The sequence below is a fragment of the Aspergillus luchuensis genome, chromosome 8 (genome assembly GCF_016861625.1).
Source record: "Aspergillus luchuensis IFO 4308 DNA, chromosome 8, nearly complete sequence".
In the NCBI taxonomy this organism is placed as follows: domain Eukaryota; kingdom Fungi; phylum Ascomycota; class Eurotiomycetes; order Eurotiales; family Aspergillaceae; genus Aspergillus; species Aspergillus luchuensis.
The window spans coordinates 1010807-1030752 of NC_054856.1; the positions used below are offsets into that span (position 1 = coordinate 1010807).

Sequence of the window (19946 nt, forward strand, 5' to 3'; positions counted from 1 at the left end):
AGGGTCCAATGTTTCGCAGTTTGGAGCCTTCATAGCACGCTTGACATGGCTATTTGGATCAAGCACAATACTACTAAAAGGTCTCTACAGGGATAACCCTCATCTATCCGACTTACAAGAACGATTCATGAGCGTTATTCGCAGAAGAAAAGACATTAAGCTCGTCACGATGTATGAGATGCACCCTACGTACTTTGCTCAACTTATTTATCTAGGCTTTGTAAGTACGATCACTAAACGCTATACATACCACGAATACTTACGAAAAATGAAAAAGATTGTCGAGAGGAATGCTGCAGTGCTTGATCTGGCCGAAAACATTGCAGTTGAGAAAGATCATATGGGGCTGAACAAATGTGCCTCACCAGATGATCCGGCATATGACGCAATTCGTCAAGGCATCAATAAAATACGGGACCATGCGGAGAGCAGAGGCTGGAAGAAAAAATATTTAAATTGGTCCGAGAGGCCAAGGCTCTAGCTTACAAGTTGTGAGGGACCACAATTGCTGTGGTACTGCTGCAAGAATAGACCTCGGCATGCTCCGACTCAGGTTCCACAGATCGGAACTCACAACTCGAATCCGAGTCAGATCGTGATTCAATCATGTTCGAGTCATGCTTCTGATCCTATGCTCAATAAGCGCCAAATCGGACTTAATATCCTATTTTGGCAACTTTTGCCAATTGCGATGTTCTTCTGCCATTATTGTAACCTTGCATCATAGTCGTTAGGAGTCGCCCCGGATTTCTAGGCAATGAGAGAACACAATCAAGTTATCAACTGTGCGAGCTCAGTAGCTTGTAGTGCGCGAATCGCTCCCGTTTGAAATGCAATGTCGCCAGTAGATTACTGATGAATTGAATGAACCCAAGAAAACCAACTAGCAGAAGTATAATGAGCGGGCCAATGATTGAAAAGACGGTAAAACCATACGAAGCATTTTGAAATGCAACATTGCCCCCCAGCTTGGTGGCCAGCCCAACCTGCATTGCCGTCAACACTAACGCGACATAAACAGTCGTTGCAGTAAGGGGTGTTAGATAATCGTAGAACAACTCAGTATATGTTTGATATGTGAAGTGATAACCTCGTAGAATACTGCCGTAACGAAACATGTATATTTTGTTGAGTCGTGAAAGCCTAAGTTCGCCGAACAAGTAACGTGCATTGACATTTCCAGGACTAGTAGCTCCGTTCTCCAAGAGCTCCTTGACCAATTCAACCCACATTTCCCATGTCACGTTGTGTGGCATTAGGTGTTGGTCCTGGGCAATAGCAAAATCACTCTCTCGCTCAACCAGAGCAATATATGAGTATAAAAGCCCTAGGCCACATTCGTATAAATGTTTTTTCTGACAAACCCCATCCCCTCTATCTGTCTGACAGTAAATATAGTTGGACATACAGGGACAGGGTTCTTTGCAGATCAGGTAAGATTTCCAAAATTGATGGCTTAGGAGGTATCGCGGGAGCGGCTTCAGGTGGATGCGCCGTGAAGGCTCCCAGACCATGTGCATGTCAATCCTCTCATCTAGCACAATTTGCCGAGAAGTTGCGGTTTGATAGTTTAGGGGTCTGGGTGGCATGGGTCGGCCAGCCAACCACAGATATTTGTGAATACGGTTAAGACATTCGACAGAGAGATCGTTCTGTAAAAAGCGGGAAGTATCCGTAGTAGGACTGTAGGGGGTATAATACTCGTCGCGAATGGCAGCAGGAGTGTAGAAAGTACTTGAAATGGAAACGTCAACACTAAATGGTGGCTTTGTAGGCATGCTTATACAAGAGACGGTAGTGAACCGATTTGATATTAGTTCTTAAGTCGATAGGTTAGAGAGTGACAGAACCACAGCTAGGGATAGGCCTAGGTTCATATGTTGCTTAGCTACGTTGAAAAGCCGACAATGGAGGCTTGATCTGTTTCTCACTTGAATAGAGCCACTGCGAGGAGCGCCATTAACCGGGGTTGGCTGGAATCTTCGAGACCGGCCGAGAGTCTGGCGTTGGCAGGGTTAATGCACTAATACTAAGGTTTCGAGTGGACCGGGGGAATGATCGGCGACCCAAGGTTTACATCGGTCATCTGCTCTTACCATGTATATTTTTCTGTATCCACTATCAATTAATCTATGATTACCACTCCATTAATTCTTTCAATCATCTAACCCTCTTGATTTATAATTAGCTCAAAATAGTTTACATTAACTGTTGAATTTGACTAAACGCCGGAGTATTATATACTACGGTATAGGAAGGGTTTCCATTACAGCTAGATATAACTAAACAGTATAGAATGTGGGAATATGAATGTTTAAGCTCCATCCAAGCATATCAGCCAGCTCTGAACTGTAACTGATACATACGACCATAGGGTGTGGAAAATAGGGCTTCCCGTCCGCTCAGCCGTACTCAAGCCACACGCCGGGAGGTTAGTAGTTGGGTGGGTGACCACCAGCGAATCCCTTCTGTTGTATGTTTTTCTCTTTTACTTCTTTTTATTAGTTTAATGTATCTTGCATTCACTTCGTTTCACCTGTTGACCGTATATATATTAACCCATTTCTCTCAACCCGAGTACAAAATGCGACAATTGCTGCAGTCAACTTCATTGGGTGTGGACTCCAAAAACCCGTCGGGTAAGGTCACGGCTACCGAGCATCCTTCATCACCTCCAAGCCTAGCGCATTGCCAGGGGACCAATTGTGTGATAAAATAAACATTGCAGTAACTCTCTGAGAAGATATCTTTCTAGAAAGGCATGCCCACAAGCATACATCGTCAAGCTCAGTTTTGATGCTGTTTCCTGCTTCAGTCATGTAGATCCGAATACTCTTTCTATATATCAGGATATAGAAAGAGTTCTACAAGTATTGGCTACGCACGAGCAGCTGATACCCAGGAAAAACACCTTACTGTAGAATAACTTATCCAAATGGTAGATCCAAGATATCTAAACGCACAGTAATCAGACACGTGGACCGGATAGATATTGGCTGCGTATTTTTGAAAATAATGTCGAAGCACTGACTGTTAGACCAAAAACGATATATCGCATCTAGTCGGCCAGGCCACGGAGGAATATGTGTCCCTACAGGTAATATAGTCAATTAAAAATACAGAGAAAGCCTTCAGGGTTGTGTTTAAAAAATATATAGATAGATTATAAAGCTATACATCTCGACAGATTCTGAAATGGAGTTTTTGAATAAATGTAATAAAAAGTCTAGTCTGTAATTATTATAACAACATGTATCTTAAGTATACTGGCACTCATGACCTAGCTACCACCGTGTCGGGCTCAGCGCACTCTGATGAAAAGAAAGAACTGCCCCGGACGGGATTTGGATATCCTCAGACTTCGAAGGAACTCACTCGGCGATAGTTCGATTAGCTATTGTTGTGCCTACGCTGACTGTCTGGATTTACCTTTACCGGTAGATTATATATATTAAGATTTATAGGACCATACAATGGATCTTTTCTTTGGGCTTCATCTTTACCATCAGAAACTGTGAGAAGACTCAGAACACGGGATTCGTCATATCAAGACCAGAGTATGATATGATAAGGGTTTGAAGAATCACTTCAATGTCTCCCCAGGCGGATGTAATAGCAGCCGCCACAGTATTTGCCTTGTAAATGTGGTCCGCTACTCCAAATATTTACTCCGAATTTGTTCGCATACTCCCCAAATCCTTCTCCTGTTGGCAAGACCCAGGGTATAGCCATAGCTTCTGCCCGTGGACTCACCCTGCTCCCTGCAAGCAAGAAGCAGCCTAGACGTTTTATCTTCGATCTCCTGCGATTGAGGGACCGAGAGTTCAAGCACCTCCCACAGCCATGGATATGTATCGACTAACTTGGCATCCCACATGGAACGTGGAACCCAGGTAGTGTGCATGATCTGCGAGGCAGCCTTCAGAGCCAAAATCGATTCTGGGCAAAGGTGCTTGAAGATTTTGTGTCGTAAATCAATCGAAAGACGACTGAATATATCGTCTTTGTGGAGCTTCCTCTCAATATCCAGGTGGGTCTTCGTGTCTAACAAGCACTTGATGTCGTTGATCTCTGATTCGAGCTCCGGTATGTCGACCGGGTTTACTACTAGAATCTGGGCATGTTAAACTTCTAACCCGCATTGTTTGCTCTCAGCATATTACTTACCTCCTGCCCTCGGACAGTCTCCCACACCTGCTCTACGGGCGGGTCTGGTTTGCCATAGTCAAGTTGCAACCGGACGTACCGGCCACCGTTGGCCTGTTCGAAAGCCTGATATAGCTTATTTCCCTGGATTTCACCTGGCTGCCTCAGGGAGATGCATCTCTTCAGAACCTCGTAGCAAACGGAGTGAAACGGAAACACATGTGGTTCGCCTATTTCGGCAAAGTCGTGATATCTATGAGAGGATTAGCGGGTAAACTGGAAAAGGAGACGCAATGCATACGCAACCATGGGCACAACTTCATTCTTCGGGTATGGGATGTTCATATCTGGCAAGGTGATGTCACCATTGACGGTTAATTCTAGTGTCACGGAGGGCTATGCATTCAGAGCAACGTACGATTCCCAGCAACGACCTCAATTCCCCCCTAGCAGGACCTCCAGCTTCAGCAAATTATACTACCAGCTTGAATACTGTCGAAGGGGTCGATTAGCTTACATAGTCAAAGTACCGGCCAGGTCCCGTCAGAAACGACCTAGAAAATCAGGCCACTTAGTTTTGTAAGACGTTGATGGCGAGTAACTACGAACTTGTCACTTCCAGTAGCATCGGGATTAATCCCTAGGGCACGTAGTTCGTCGAGCCACTCGAGGTTGCAGTGCTCGAGGATGTCGAAACGATACGCCCTCTCGTCGGTTCCTTCGCAGTCCATGTCGACTTGGCTGGAGAATGGACCTCCGCAGATAGCGCAAAAAAATCGCCCAGCCACCCATTTTTCTCGCTGTGCGCGGATGATCTCGTGTTGTGAGACAGAGGAAAGGTTAGCACGTCCTATATGATTTGTAGTCATATGGAGATTGGTGCCTGGTGCCTGGCGTGTGTGCCCGTTGGTGGGAGTTGCCACCATGCCTAAGCGAGACTAACCTACACTTTATGCCAAGCCGCGCTTATCTTAGGTTTTTACGATCGGTACTTTAGGATGATAGGCTCGACAAGGAGAGACATAGTCGAAGCTCTACCATTCATGCTATGGGATGGCGTGATTGGCGTTGGTTGCTGCGTGTAGAGGCAGATTTGCCTGTCAGGTCCTAGGAGGTCGCGATGGAAGCAACATATATGACCGTGACGCTAAGACAACGCAAACTGAACAGTAGTTATTACACGCCATGCAGAAGCTACATGCATAAAACTGATAGGTGCATTGCATTACTGCCAGTCGCCCAATGTAGCTGTAGACTAGATTACTAAACTATAACAACCTGCCTCAGCTGAAGACGACGGACAGGGATATCACAGAATACTGCCGATAGTTCTTTAGATCCTAAGGAACGACCAGTTACAGCGTCATTGCAAAACGTAAATCCCTACGCAAGCTGCTTTCCTCCCTCAACGCTGTCATCCATCGTTTCGGATCATCTGCCTGACACCCCGCAACATTCCAGCACAAGATGATGCTGTTTAGATATTACCTCGCTGACAATTCGAAGCATAGGCAACTAAGAACCAGTAATATGTAGGCCGATGTGAAGGTAAACCCGACAAACCGCAACGTGTACAGAATGCCCAGATACCGGATCTCCCTGCATTCAAGATCCGACATTCACCACATTGAATCCCTATACTCGGCCAACACGCACTGGTCTTCGCGAAACAGCCCACGCACAGCATCCCAACCCCTTTCAAGCCGCACAATTGGGAGACCTTTCTCTTTATACAATGCCATCTCTTCTACTGTCCATTTATTGAAGCCGGTAGCTGACTCTGTCACCCCAGCCCCGGGATCTGGACAGGGTGCTGCCGTCGGGCACTCGGCCGCCTGAGCCGATAAGAGACCGCAGATCTCCAAAGCACGCTTCGGAGGTACAGTCAAGCGGCCACTTTTAAACACCATCCGGGCCACAGCAGATGCAAACACAACGCGTTGTTCCTTTTCATGAGGTACCGGAACTCTTATCCTCCTGTTGGTCGAAGTAAGGTCCTGCACGACATAGCGACTGGGCCAAAATTCGCTAGTATCAACAAAATGTGTGACCATATAGATCCACTTATCATCCCAGCTCGCAACTCTTGTCCAAATTTCGTACGGACGGAATGACTTGATTTCTTGATGAAACGTGCACGATATCGCGCTGACTAACAAGTTGCAATGGATAGAAGACTTAATTGACAACAAGATGGGCGCAAAGAGAAATCCACTGAGGTGCGCTCTCGATACATCAAGATCAGTGATGTAGGTCGAATTAGACTTATGGATGTTACAGTCCCCTTCAGTTGCTGGAGACCGTGATCTGACCACTGCCGGTAGAAAGACATGGGAGAAATGGCATTGTTGGAGCGCATAGCTTGACCTTCGGCGAGCGAGGTAACCCATTGCGAGGGCACCAAAAATCGAAGCTAGAAGGTTAGTGTCGATGTAAGGAAAGAGAAAGGAGCTTCCATTCTGAGCTTACATCCCACATGAAAGGCAAATTTTTGAGACTCAGGCCTAGTACAAGGCCGAGGAACCACGTTAAGCATCCCATGGCGAAAGGCAGACGTTATGGCTGATGTAAGTGGTCCGAAACAGCTATATACACGCTGATTTAGTCGCAGATTTACAGGAGGAAATCGGTTATATATTTCATACCGAGGTCTTCTAGGCTTCCTTACAGGCGACTATACTTTCAGCCATCTCTTGTTCCCGCGGCACTGAGGGTACCCACTCCATAGCCGCGGATGTCGAGCCATAGTATACGCCGAAGGGACGACATAAAAGGTCAATGAGAGTCGCCAAAATCCAGATCGTACAAAGGCCATTGCCATAATCTTCTCATTATTAGTAACCCGACACAACGCTTCTATCGCAATATGGCCGAAGAGGAGCTTCTTCGCCTGGACATCAACGGCATCTTTGCCGTCATCACACTGAACAACCCCAAAAAGTTCAACTCCTTGACGCAGAGCCTGTATTACCGCCTCGCAAGCTTGCTTCGAGAGGCTGAAGATAATTCAGACGTTTATGTGACGGTCTTGATTGGCGAGGGCGCCTTCTTCTCCGCGTAAGTTCTCTTCTCCTTTGCCCAAGGAAAGCTTGAAGTTGGGAAGAGAAATTAATTTCAGCTTTTAGAGGGGCCGACCTCAAGGGAAAGCCACCATCTATGGAGGACATGTTGTCTCGCCCTCACTGGCTTCCTAAATTGGTGAATAACAACATCGACGTGGCGAGAGCGTTCTACAGCCATTCGAAGATTCTGGTCACGGCGCTGAATGGGCCGGTCATAGGACTTTCTGCCGCGTTAATATCGCACTCGGATTTCATCTACGCGGTATGCGACGCCTGGCTGATGACTCCTTTCACCTCTCTTGGCCTCGTTGCCGAGGGCGGCTCTAGTGTCGCCTTTGTGCAGCGGATGGGTCAGGGGAAAGCAAACGAGGCACTCCTTCTCGGCAGGAAGATTCCCGTTAGTGAGTTGGCTCAGGTTGGTTTTGTGAACAAGGTCTTCGAAAGCAAAGACAACTTCCGTGAGCAGGTGATGGGGTACCTGCAGCAGACGTTCGGTGAACATTTGGTGCCGTCGAGTCTTCTGGGCACAAAGGCTTTGATGCGTCGTCGCTTAGTTCGGGAGCAGGACGAACAAGCGCCGCTCGAGATGTTTGGTGGCCTCGACCGTTTCTGCCAGGGTATCCCACAGGCAAAGATGGGAGAGGCCCTGTCCAAGAGCAAGGCTTCTCGACTTTGATCTTCCTGTGTACATAGTATTGAGCCCTTCACTACACACTGCTTAGTCATATTCATCAGCGCTTCCTTGCGCTTCGCCTAATATACAGTTCCAGGAGCTCTATGTATATCCTTTGTCAACCGAAATGACCACAGGACAAAATGAACGATAACCATACAGCCATCATTATTACATGCATCGTTCCTTGTTTGTCTAAGACACTGGAGTTTAGTGTGAGGCGCTTTTGTTGATAGATACCTGTTCGATACTGTTTAAGCCGAAATCCTTAAGGAATCAGAGATTACAGATAGCTTAGAAAAGATCGGACTCTCATTCATTCATTTTATGACGAATACCTTGGTTTGTATGAGACATACCGCTTTATGCTAGAATCCTTTCCTTCTTCGCCTCTCTCTACAAAGTTTCTCAAACCAGGCTCTTGTTTCTGGCCTTTGCAAGCGTCATCCGCCGGCCCTAGCCCCGACGGATCTTAATGTTCAACTACCGTCTCTGTTGTGGCGATAACAGCTTCAAGAATATGCCTCCAAAACTCTGGTGCATTTTGGGGATAACTTAGTTGTCCGTAGCGGAAACCTCTCCCCAGCGCGACCTACTTACTATGCAGGAGTACGCGATTCACCTGGACCATGAGCTCGAACTGCAGACAGCCGAGGCAACCGACTCGGTATAACTGTATGACTAATAGCTGGCAACCGTTGCCTTATAGGGCCGAGGGCCACCGAGTCTCCTTAACCGCGGCAACATTCCCGCATTGGTGCTACTTCATTCGCAACAACAAGACTGCGGTTTCCATGATGCCCGATTCTGCAAGAAAAGGCCCGCGGAGTACTGGCAGAGCGCAACAGTCCAGAAAGCGAGCACCCGTGGCTTGCCAATCATGCCACGCCCGTAAAGTAAGGTGCAGTCTCCCACAAACTGGGAGTCCTTGTGCCAACTGCTCGTTAGATGGGATTTCTTGTGTGCCGCGGGAAAGCAGGAGATCAAAGTAAGCGACATGACAACCTCAGCGCAAAGAACTTTGCAGACCCGCTAACGAGCTGCTGTAGCAGACGAGGCCTACCTTACCAAATTAGTACGGTATCTTTACCGCCGAATAACGAACCCGCAATACAGAGTACTCTACCGGGGAATGGCAGCTTTCCACCCGGCCCCGAGCGCCTCGTTACGTTGAAGGAACTATCTGTGCCAAGCGGGCGCAGTCCTATAGCTCCAACAGTAGGGAATACTGGAGATAGCATCGGAAACTCTTATAGTCCATTCAACGAGCATTTCAGCCATCACAATGGAGGTGACACGGGCGCATCGCAACTAGACGGAGATGCAACCGATGAATGTTCCCGTTATATGGTAAGTACCAAACAATTAATTTGTTCTCAGGAGATACTCGCGCCAGTGATGGTCCATCATGGTGCTGATTCGGCTACTTAGGGGACCCCCGTGGCGTTGGTCTGGTAGTCGACATATGCGAGCCAGAGCCAAGGGAGAAGAGTGGGCACTTCCTCATCCCCAAAACTAAGCCCACTCATATAGATCAGGATACGATTGAATACCTGCGCCGTAAGGGCGTGTTCAACTTCCCCGCCCCTGCTGTCTGCGAAATGATGATCCGGACATACCTTCACTATGTGCATCCCTTTTTTCCTGTTGTTGACGCCCATTCGTTCCTCGATATATTCGAAAATAGATGCAACGAAGTAAGCATACACCTGTTGTGGAGCATGTTTCTAGCTGCTGCGAATGTATGGGTCCCACTCACTCCCTTACTTCCCGCTTTGGCATCCTAACATGGGAAATAGTTCGCCGATGACAGCACCTTAAAAGAAGCGGATTTCTCATCTCGGAAAGAGATGAAGCGTGCCATGTATATCCGTGCCAAGGTCGTAACTTGATAATGCCGTTTTGTAGAGACAGAACCAACTAATTAAAGTCCCATAGGCTCTTTACGATGCAGAGTATGAGAGAAGTAAGATTACTCTAATCCAGGCGGTACTTCTGACAGGTTTCTGGTATTCGGACACCGAAGACAGGACTGGGCCTTGGCATTGGAATGGTATTGCTATCAGTCTGTGCCAAACGATAGGGCTACATCGGCATCCAGATGCAGGTCGAAAACGCAGTAAAGCGATCCCGACTAGTGACAGCATTATCTGGAGGGAATTGTGGTGGTGCTGCTTTTACCGTGAAGCGTGGTTCTCTGCCGGCATGGGCAGGCCTATGCGCATCAACATAGCCGACTGCAGTACTCGAATGCCACATGCCAACGATTCCGATAATCTGCTCGCTGGGATTCCTGAGCATATTCGGAAGAAGTACCTTCCAGAAGGCACTAAGGAATTGTCCAAATTATGGACGGAGCTGTTAACACTTACGGTCTCTTTAGCGAAGATTCTATCATGGCAAAACCGAGCGGACCAGACACGACCTAGTAGGACTGAGATACAGCAAATTGACGATACCATCCGACAGCATTGTTTCGACAAAGATCACGGTATGGGTCACGCACATAGTCACGTCGTCTCTTTACACATGTACCATCTGGAGCTGTATCGAGAGTAAGTGAGATTCCTGATTTTTGGTCTTCGACCGGCGGACGCTGACGCTATAGTTCCGTTCTGCTTACCCTATACCGACCATTTCTTTTCGATAAGCCAGAAATGAATTCACCTGATCTCCCTGCCGATGAATGGACATTAACTGTTTTGCGGAGGGGCAAAGATGCTGCGACGAACACCAACAGAGTCCTTGGCAACATGATCGGTGATGACATGATCAGTAACTGCCAAGCGATGGTGTAAGTACATTCTCAGAGAACAACTATGGCATGTAAGAGTCAGGGTGCTGAATATTGCTAGCTGCATTGCCTTGGTTCCCACATTGCAAATCCATCTGCTTGACGCCACGTCTGAAAAGCAAATGGTGCAACGTATGGGCCGCCATAACCTTGAGTTTTGCATGATGGTCATCGAAGAGCTCAAATCTGTGTACTTTGGCGCTGAATTACTCTCAAGAATGTTTACTAAGGCAAGAGACTGGATACTCTACCGCAAGTCTGTCCCCGCCACAGCGCCCAGAGAATATACGCCTCAGTCGTCGCGTGATTTCGCGGTCGGTTCTCTTCCGGTGCTACCAGATGATGCATGTCAGGACGATGCGGGAATATTTGATGCGTTCGCGACAATGCTGAGTCCCTTTGCCTCAGTATCAGCTGGCGGACTCTTCAATAACGACGAGTACGTTTAACCTTTGTTCTGGACCCCCTTGTATCTCGATTCCCTATGACCATCTCTGCCTGGTGATCCAAGTGTCATTTTTCAAAGTACTAACTTGATACTTGCGTTAGGCTATTGGATTTTGAATCTGCCGCCACACTTGAACAACTGATGTTCCCTGAGCCCGAATCTTCTGCAGATACACATTAGATCTCTATCGGTTATTGAGCTTCCAGCTGCTGTATAGGTATTCGCGTGCATTCTTGTACGAATTGAAAGATAGTCCCGGCTCTGGCCTTTTTAAGAGTAGTAATGCGTAGAGCCCATTTCCTAGTCAATAGCTCTCATTTTGCGACGGCATTCTCTAACATGGGTCGTTGGTAGTCCCGTAGGCCTTGTTCGGTGACCGCACGCATACCAAGCCCGAGTATTCTTGTGTAGCAACGAATGGAATTCATCTACCTTCCAATTAGATGATATTCACTTTTTTGTCTGAGAAGACTCTCCTCACTGTGAAAAATTTGGCACAGGAGTGGTGGGAATAGTGAACAAGACTATGTTCAACGTGGGTGATAGCCAGAACGAACGGTGTTTCCTGCCTAAGTTATTGTTTTAAGTGGGGAGTTGCCTGATATATCTGTTCCTAAATCCTGTTATCGAGCTCAGCCACCCGTGCTATCTTGACATGGCCACGTATCTCTCGACGTCCGGATGCGAAGACTATTGTACCAAATACCAAATATATTGTCGGTTTCTGGTTCCTGCCTGTGGACCCTCTGGCTCCCTATCGGGCTTCCATAATATACGCTACACCACCGGACGACGGCGCCTCGTACGCACCGAACGTAACCAAAGTCATGATAACTTTGGAGTGATTTGGCCCGAAGCGCCGGTTCCGATACATCAGCGAAGCCCAAGTAGGTAGGACATATCATATTGGAAAACATCAATCCTTCTAATCTTCAGCTCCGACATTCCTCGCATTGTGATGCTACCGAGTATCAAAGTTTGATGAGTATCGAATTCTAATGTGATAATCATGTTAGACCTGTTGGAGAGGATATCGTGATGGTACCCATTAAGCTCGGTAGTCTTCTGCACCGGCAGCGGTTTAGATCTAGAGAGAATACCATGGTATTGTGGACACGCTCCTACGTTCCCGAAGCACCCGATCCCGAGCGAACCCGGCCAACCTAGTCTTCGGAGGTGTAATTTAGCTCACTGATTATGTGTGTTTCGTGAAGGCCACGTACCGCCATGCAGAACCCCGCAATCTTACCCAATTTAAAGCTTTCCCCGGACTATCGTCATATGATAATAAGTAATGGTACTACTTCCAACCCCACCCCCCACCCAGTAATTGTCAGCTCAAATGTTTCACTGTTCAGGAGTTGTCTCCAGGGCTAGAATGAACAGATCACCCCAAGTCCGCCGTCGGGCCCCGCGTGCCTCACAAGCCTGTGAGGGCTGTGCAACTGCCAAAGCTCAATGCGATAATAACGAGATTTGCCAGCGATGCCACCAGAGACAGATGTCTTGTGTTCGACCCTGGCCTCTAGCAGATGATGAGATCCAAGTTCCTGGGAACGCTGTTCAACCCCAAGCAGACCATACCGCACATTCCGGCGTTGCACATCAGACTCCCATTCGGGCACCGGATGCCAATATAACGCCAGACGTGCCTAGGGCGGGGTCCGACTCAGGTACGATTAATATCCGCTTTTGGGGAGCACGGCTTGTCTTTTGAGATGTCCTCTAATCATTGAGTTAGCGATGGGCACCCTCGATGGCATAGGCGATCTAGCAGAACTTATAGTCGAGGTCTCACCACAGAACAGACAGATTCTATAAGATTCGTCTAATATTGTTGACATGGCTTCCCATGTTGTCGGCGCGGCAGATCTAAATTTATCATCTTTTACATCCGATATTCCCTTCTCCCACACATTCAAAGGCCGGAGTGATTCCCCGAAGATACTAGAAGCCTTTGAAAAAAAAAAAAAAAGTAGGGCGATGGGATCCAGACTCAGAGTATCACCGTGCTGCCGAGGAAGGCAATCTGTTTCTCGATCCAGAATCCAACTGTATAGAAGATCACCTGGCATACCCTTCCGCTCGCATGTCTGAAGACACAGTCTCGTCCGATACACGCGATCGGATCTTGGCCATGATACTGCACACCTGTGAGCCAGCGAATATGATCAAAGTGGTCTCCGCCTTTCCAGCGGCGAATGTGCTTGATCGGCTTCTACATCGCTTTTACGCGACTCATGCAACTGACGATGACAGCTGGATTCATATTCCAACTCTACGCTCAAGTGAGATGCCGACAGAACTCCTAGGCGCTTATATCACGTCGGCAGCTATGAGATCGTCCAGTGCGGCTGTTCGCCGGTTCGGAACTGCCCTACACGGTGTCCTCCATCCATATTTATTCCAGATTGTAAGACCGGCAGCTTTCAGCTTCTCATGCATAGGGGAATAACCAAGGACGATAGTTCGAGAAACGAATAGCACAAACCCGCTGCTTGCAGCAAATCCACGCGCTTGCTCTGTATGTCCAAACAGGGTTATGGCGTGGCAATAAACGAAGGATGGAAATTGCCGCGGCTATTGTAGGATCGGCTGTCACCGTGAGCATATGAGCCCCAGTTTTCAACTGTATGCCTTCTCACGCGCATGGAGATGCTCCGAAGTGGCCGTCGCTACCGTGCTTCGACCTATAGCAGTGTGATACCAGATCCGGCAGACGCTGACGATGTACTCTAGAGCAATTGGCATCATTGGGTTGAGCAGGAATCCTGGAAAAGGTGACTTCTCACTATCGTGTCATAGTGTCCAGCCAGACTAATATGTCGATATACCGGCTAGATTGGTGTTCCACATGCATATTCATTGCTCGCAAGAGTCCTTGGTAACTGGGAGTAGAACTCCTGTCTCCTACGCCGAGCTCTGCCTTTCCTTTCCCCAAAGCGGGAACCTTTGGGCAGCAAAGACCGCAGCGCAATGGCTCAGAACATATCCAGATGCAGAGTTTCGAGAAGACATTTCAACAGGCGGGTCTTCGGGAGTATCTCGCCAACCCGTCTCTCCTGCAGACCATTTCACCACTTTACGATTCCAATTTAGCACGCTTAATTGTCCTTCATGCCGTTAGTTCCATGGTCAAAGATCATCTCCAATCAAGAGGTATTTTGTTTCCAAGGATTTCAGATACACCTGGAGCATTCATCCTTGCGGATGAGAGCTCCCAAAGCCGGGTAGCTCAGCTCCTGAACAGCATCCGCATACTCCACGACGACGGCCAGCCAGGTGATCATCACAGCAGCCACTTAACAGCCGACTTACTCTCCATGCATTGTCTGACCCCTTTTGAGCAAATCGAAATAATCGCTGGCCGCGAAGGACCCGAAGAAGCCGAAGTTGTATTGCCACTTTCGGAACGATGGTGCCAAAGCAGTCAGGCACGGAAGGCCGTATGGTACGCCAGCCAGTTTATTCGGTGTCTACACCATCTTAATTCCCAAAGCTTCACAGAGTTCTTTGCGGTCGGAGCTTACCAAGCTAGTCTGTGCCTATGTATATATGGGACTATGGCCCAAATGCCACCTTCGAGCAACCTCTCTAGTGGACCAAGGACAGGAGGTAATTTCCAAATTGATGGACCAGACTCTGCTGTGATACAGAGATGGATGATTTTGGGGTCTGGAACCCCCGTGTTGGGAAGCGTGACCTCAGCCTCCACGTTCTATGGTGGTATGCCGCTGGGTGCCACCAGGTCTATTCTTCTTCGAGTTCGTGACCTCCTGTATGTCAGGGCGTCACAGAAAAACCTGTTACCACTGGTTACTGGTATATGTGATCTTCTTTGTGCCTTGAGCATTACAAAGCAGATAGAGCCCCGGTGCCTCTATTGATGACGTGACCGACATATTGACTGGCATCTGATGGGAACGATATTATGCACAAGAGGCAGACATATTATTCTCTATAGAGGAGTCACTCTTGGTCTTCGAAATTAATCATAGGAATTGGGTCATTGAAAACGTTCTTGGTGTGTACGTCTATTTGAGAAAGGGCAATATGAAAATCCTGACCCGTTGTTCGACCCTGGTAGTCATATGTATAGCCTAACAATTAAACGATACCGCTTACTTAGGCAGTGAAATTAGAACAGTAAGCACATACGACCATAGGGTGTGGAAAACAGGGCTTCCCGTCCGCTCAGCCGTACTTAAGCCACACGCCGGGAGGTTAGTAGTTGGGTGGGTGACCACCAGCGAATCCCTTCTGTTGTATGTTTTTATTCATTATTTTTGTGTTCTTGGTAGCTAGTACATGTATCTTAGGAAATATATTTTTCTTCCGTTCTGCCTTAATCAGGCATGAGATTGCCTTGAGTCTACAAGGAGCTTAGTTTTGACAACTACCCGCGAATGCGCCGACAGTGCACAGTGCTAAATATATTCATCCACCACCCCCTTTGCCCTGTCTCCTTTCTAACAACCGACCATTGATCTTACCACAGCTCATACTGAATTTCCCTACAATTAGGTGCCTTTCTAGAAGCGAAGCTCTGCCAGACCGCTATACTATCTGTTAGGACACGTATCTCTTTGTCGCCTGGCTAACTAAAAGCGATATATCGTTTTTGGTATAGCGGTTAGTATTTCGACACTATCTAGCAGAAGAGTAGAATCTTGAGCCACTTCGCTCAGAGAGCATATCCCGTATAAGCTTGCTAGACAACTTTTCATCGACCTGTGGTGGGTATTGATTAGTAGGTTGTTAATGCTGGCATGTTCTGTCAGGCTGCGCACGCTCGTCCTGTCGTCTGATGAATGCCCGCTACCCCTCATTTGAAGCACCTTTTCGATATGTGTAGCACCTGTAGTTCTCTCATTCTAGCAGCTCCGTGCTATCCTGCTGACGTGTCGTGATGCTGTTATGTTGACGCCAATTCAGCGTGGCCTACCGAGTATCGACTTCCGCGGCCAGGGCTCCACCATGGCGCGTGCCGAAAGAAGCTTGTGTCGAATGAATACCCCTGACTTCGGGACCTCGGAAAGCTTGTCTGCATTTTGACTGGCTATTGCTTTGACCCGTCACTTTAACAGCACAAATGAAGACTAGTCATAGTATAGATAAAAGTACAAGAGCGCACATGTTCACCATGTATATAGCAGGTACCAAAAAGAAACAGAAAGAGGATTACCTGTCCGCGTCATACCTATATGACTTTCCACTGATCCTGATGTAAGTATATCCTGCCAATTCATAAATACATGAAGCCAGGCAGATCAATTCAGAAGCTTAGTATATTATATGGACGCGGTAAATGCTATGAATGTATAAATAAAGATATTTCGTGAACGGATAAGTGAATCAACCATTATTTCTCTTATTGCAGGAGCTGCTTGTACAAAGTTCGAACCAGTCCATACTTTAGTTGTTCATTAACGAACATGGAGCAATACGCCCAGCCATCAGCGCAACAGAAAGTTTCTGAATATCTTGCTAATCAAACCTATTATCTAGCAAAAGCATGGATTAGAGCGAAGTGCTCTGGGGCCCCCACTCTGTTCCTACTAGATCTAGGGGAGCCTTCCGCGGAAGACTCAGACTAAGGTGTTCTGAGTAGTCTGCTTTAAACCGTATTGTCAAGATATCTGTTTCCACTGAATTATAATTGTTTACCGAGTTGAAGCTACAATGCTGACCTATGACAGACCAATTGGTGACGTTCGGACGCCGCCCGTTACTTCAAAGTACCTTTTTAACGAGGGAGAACCTTGTTATCTTTTTACAAACTGGACGCTGGTATGGTATTAATGGTTAGATAGTATCTTCATATCTTATAACAATAAGACCTGCAATCATCCCTGTCCATGCGATGTATTGCCACGTCACTTGGTCATTGCTGGCAGCCCAGCACTCTGCGTATCCTTTCGACTGAGATAAGCCTAGCCGCATGTACATAAGTTTTATGAGTCGCTACTGCGTACAGTGTTTGTCTCCCTTCGTCTAGAGAACTGGTTTCATATCACATCCATAATGGACCGACATATCCGACGCCTTGTCTGTAAGCGTTGTTGGGATACAATTTTCTCTTATGACACTTTCCTACGCATCTGGGCCACCGCCGCGGACCCAACTCATTCATCACAATACAGCTACTGCAGTCCTCCATGGGAGGCAATGCAGCGATCTATTGACCTCATGTGCGAGTGGTGCGATCTGATCTGCGAGGAGGTCCGATTCTACTACCGTCATAGAACTAAGAATAGAGGTGATCCACCACCTGAGGCAACATTCCAGTTGACTGTACAATTCGTGCATAAGCCACCACAGTCTCTTTATTTGAAGTTGACAGTTGGTGACTGGACGCCCAAATGGCTGGTATACTCAGTGGATGGTACGTTGAATTTGAGTTGAATGGCAGAAACCTGAAGTTAGGACGGTCCTACGCCGAGTATACTAGTAACAATACTCAAGAAAGCCCGGCAGGACGTTATATCACTACGCGCGATGTGCTCCGGCAGGTGAATTCTACAACTGTATTTGGTTTAGCTGGACAATACATTTCAGACTGCGTGAACCATCATGAAAACTGTACACAACGACGAGCGACCCTTTTGCCAACACGAGTAATTGACTGTAGCAACCCTGCGAATCCACGACTGCAGATTGGGGTCGAAGGAGAGCATTCGTATGTCACTCTCAGCTATGTCTGGGGAGAGGATCAACCTTTCAAAACAACAACAAAGAACATAGAGAAATATACTCGAGGCATTGATATTTCCAAAGTCCCACAAACCATTCGCGACGCAATAACCGTAACTCACCGCCTAGGGCTACGGTTCTTATGGGTGGACGCGTATTGCATCATCCAGGACTCGAAGGAGGACAAAGTCGAGCAGATTTCACACATGAGAGACATTTTTCATCATGCTTATGTGACTATCATCGCTGCATGTCCGTCCAAAGTAAGCGACGGCTTCTTGCGTGACCGCAGGCCCGGGTTTCCAGCTCCAAGCACACTTCCGTTCCGCACTCCCGATGGTGCTTTGGGGACGATGTTTCTGAGCCATGGAACTGATCTCCGGCCCGAGCCGGTGAACAGTCGGGCTTGGTGCTTGGAGGAACGAGTTCTGTCACCACGGTCTCTAGTCTATTGCTCCCACACACTGCAGTACGAATGTCAGACCGAGCACATGAATATTGACCGTGCCGCAGACCCGCGAGACGTTAGAGATGACATCGTGCAACTACCGTCTTGGGTCTTCCACGATCGTTTCCTTTCGAGTCCATTCATGGTCCCTGGAATCGAAGATGCAGAGCGCACACTAGACAAAACATGGGGGAAGATCATTAGCTGCTATACACAGCGTACCCTTACAAAACCGGGAGATCGCCTCATCGCAGTGTCTGGACTAGTACAAAAGCTCCATCAACATTGGCCAAAGGGCCAAGAAGAAACTCCCGTCTATCATGCTGGACTCTGGTCTCACCACCTCCCAGGATGCCTCATGTGGACAGTTTCACGGCGCAAGTTCCCACGGCCCGCTACTTATCGGTCACCCTCTTGGAGTTGGGGCGCGGTCGATGGCGAAATCCAGTACGCTACCAGAGATGTTTCCAACATGATCTGCGAGGTCCACTGCTGTCGAACCTTTCTCGCACGAGAAGAGCACCCGTATGGTAAAGTCATTGGTGGGATGCTAATTCTGCGGGCAATGGTTAGAAGGGCAATTTGGGATCCGGAAAATGGCAATTTTTTCGAGCTTCATGAGGTGCTTGCAGCGGGCGAGTATCACTCAGAGGAACAAGGGGATGATGGAGAAATCGGATATGTTACAGCAGATGCTCTAGAACCGGCGTCCAGTAGCGTTGGGGAGGTTTACTTGGCCATTTTGATGAAAACTGACATGACAGTGCGAGGCCTTGTAATGGAGCGGGATTCCACAACTGGTCCCAGCGCGAATACAGTTGAAATCGTCGAGCAAAAGGAAACGGCATTCAACCTAAAGATTGAAACATTTCGCCGGCTTGGGACTTTCACGGCGCCTTTCTGTGATCGGGGTATATGGTTATCCACGCCCTCCCAGGTGTTACAAATCATATAAGTGGAAAGACGAGAAATTATTGCCTGCCAATATGAACCCCCCCATAGCTGACAATTCCTACGCTAAGCACATGCATACGTGCCCCAAGATCCCCACTTCGCGCTGAACTGCCTTATATTTCATTACCATAGGGCCATACACAGTTTCCGGTATAGAAACTACTTGAGAGCATAACTGTGCTCGTAGATTCATAATTCAGGCTAATTTCATGTTCCTTTGTCTTGCTGAAGCTAGTCATGCAAGTTTCTACCTATATAGTTACCTTACTGTTGAGAATAGACGTATAGTTCTGAATGACATAGATTTTCGTACTCCTACATATTTTAGTAGAGTTTCAAGGTCATTAAGCTCAGTCTAAGTATATAAGCCAGCTCGAATTACTAACAAGCACATACGACCATAGGGTGTGGAAAATAGGGCTTCCCGTCCGCTCAGCCGTACTCAAGCCACACGCCGGGAGGTTAGTAGTTGGGTGGGTGACCACCAGCGAATCCCTTCTGTTGTATGTTTTTGTCATTTTTAGTTCAATAGCATTGGTTATTTATATATATATATATTACTTTCCTCTACCATACCGCATGATGGGCACGTGCGGAAGAGAACTTGGGTCAAACATGAATTTCAAATGGCTGATGCTCTAACGAATCCTGAGTAGAACCGGTACTTCAATGACTCAAGTAAAGTCTAGACCAGAATGAAGGTAAGAACATCAGATTCTATATTACCA

The 19946-nt window shown here is 47.5% G+C and overlaps 6 protein-coding genes across 6 annotated transcripts; 5 read left to right on the top strand and 1 right to left on the bottom strand.

The window, feature by feature from the left end:
- Nucleotides 1–3652: 3652 nt before the first annotated feature.
- AKAW2_80366A (uncharacterized protein) lies at nt 3653–5015 on the bottom strand (the record flags this gene model as incomplete). The annotated part of the gene is made up of 6 exons (XM_041681379.1): nt 3653–4114; nt 4168–4399; nt 4448–4493; nt 4565–4592; nt 4664–4700; nt 4756–5015. 6 exons carry the CDS (start codon nt 5013–5015, stop codon nt 3653–3655), a joined length of 1065 nt encoding a protein of 354 aa, XP_041548327.1.
- A 1997-nt stretch (nt 5016–7012) lies between these two features.
- On the top strand, nt 7013–7884 carry AKAW2_80367S (enoyl-CoA hydratase/isomerase family protein; the record flags this gene model as incomplete). The annotated part of the gene is made up of 2 exons (XM_041681380.1): nt 7013–7203; nt 7272–7884. The coding sequence occupies 2 exons, from the start codon at nt 7013–7015 to the stop codon at nt 7882–7884; spliced, it is 804 nt and encodes a 267-aa protein (XP_041548328.1).
- Nucleotides 7885–9215: 1331 nt separating this feature from the next.
- Nucleotides 9216–11303, top strand: AKAW2_80368S (fungal specific transcription factor domain-containing protein; the record flags this gene model as incomplete). The annotated part of the gene is made up of 7 exons (XM_041681381.1): nt 9216–9231; nt 9313–9623; nt 9681–9761; nt 9820–10436; nt 10490–10675; nt 10737–11114; nt 11225–11303. 7 exons carry the CDS (start codon nt 9216–9218, stop codon nt 11301–11303), a joined length of 1668 nt encoding a protein of 555 aa, XP_041548329.1.
- A 1909-nt stretch (nt 11304–13212) lies between these two features.
- On the top strand, nt 13213–13862 carry AKAW2_80369S (uncharacterized protein; the record flags this gene model as incomplete). Its single annotated transcript, XM_041681382.1, has 3 exons — nt 13213–13536; nt 13592–13726; nt 13779–13862. 3 exons carry the CDS (start codon nt 13213–13215, stop codon nt 13860–13862), a joined length of 543 nt encoding a protein of 180 aa, XP_041548330.1.
- A 257-nt stretch (nt 13863–14119) lies between these two features.
- On the top strand, nt 14120–15010 carry AKAW2_80370S (uncharacterized protein; the record flags this gene model as incomplete). The annotated part of the gene is made up of 1 exon (XM_041681383.1): nt 14120–15010. One exon carries the CDS (start codon nt 14120–14122, stop codon nt 15008–15010), a length of 891 nt encoding a protein of 296 aa, XP_041548331.1.
- Nucleotides 15011–18022: 3012 nt separating this feature from the next.
- On the top strand, nt 18023–19219 carry AKAW2_80371S (uncharacterized protein; the record flags this gene model as incomplete). Its single annotated transcript, XM_041681384.1, has 1 exon — nt 18023–19219. One exon carries the CDS (start codon nt 18023–18025, stop codon nt 19217–19219), a length of 1197 nt encoding a protein of 398 aa, XP_041548332.1.
- Between the last annotated feature and the right edge of the window lie 727 nt (nt 19220–19946).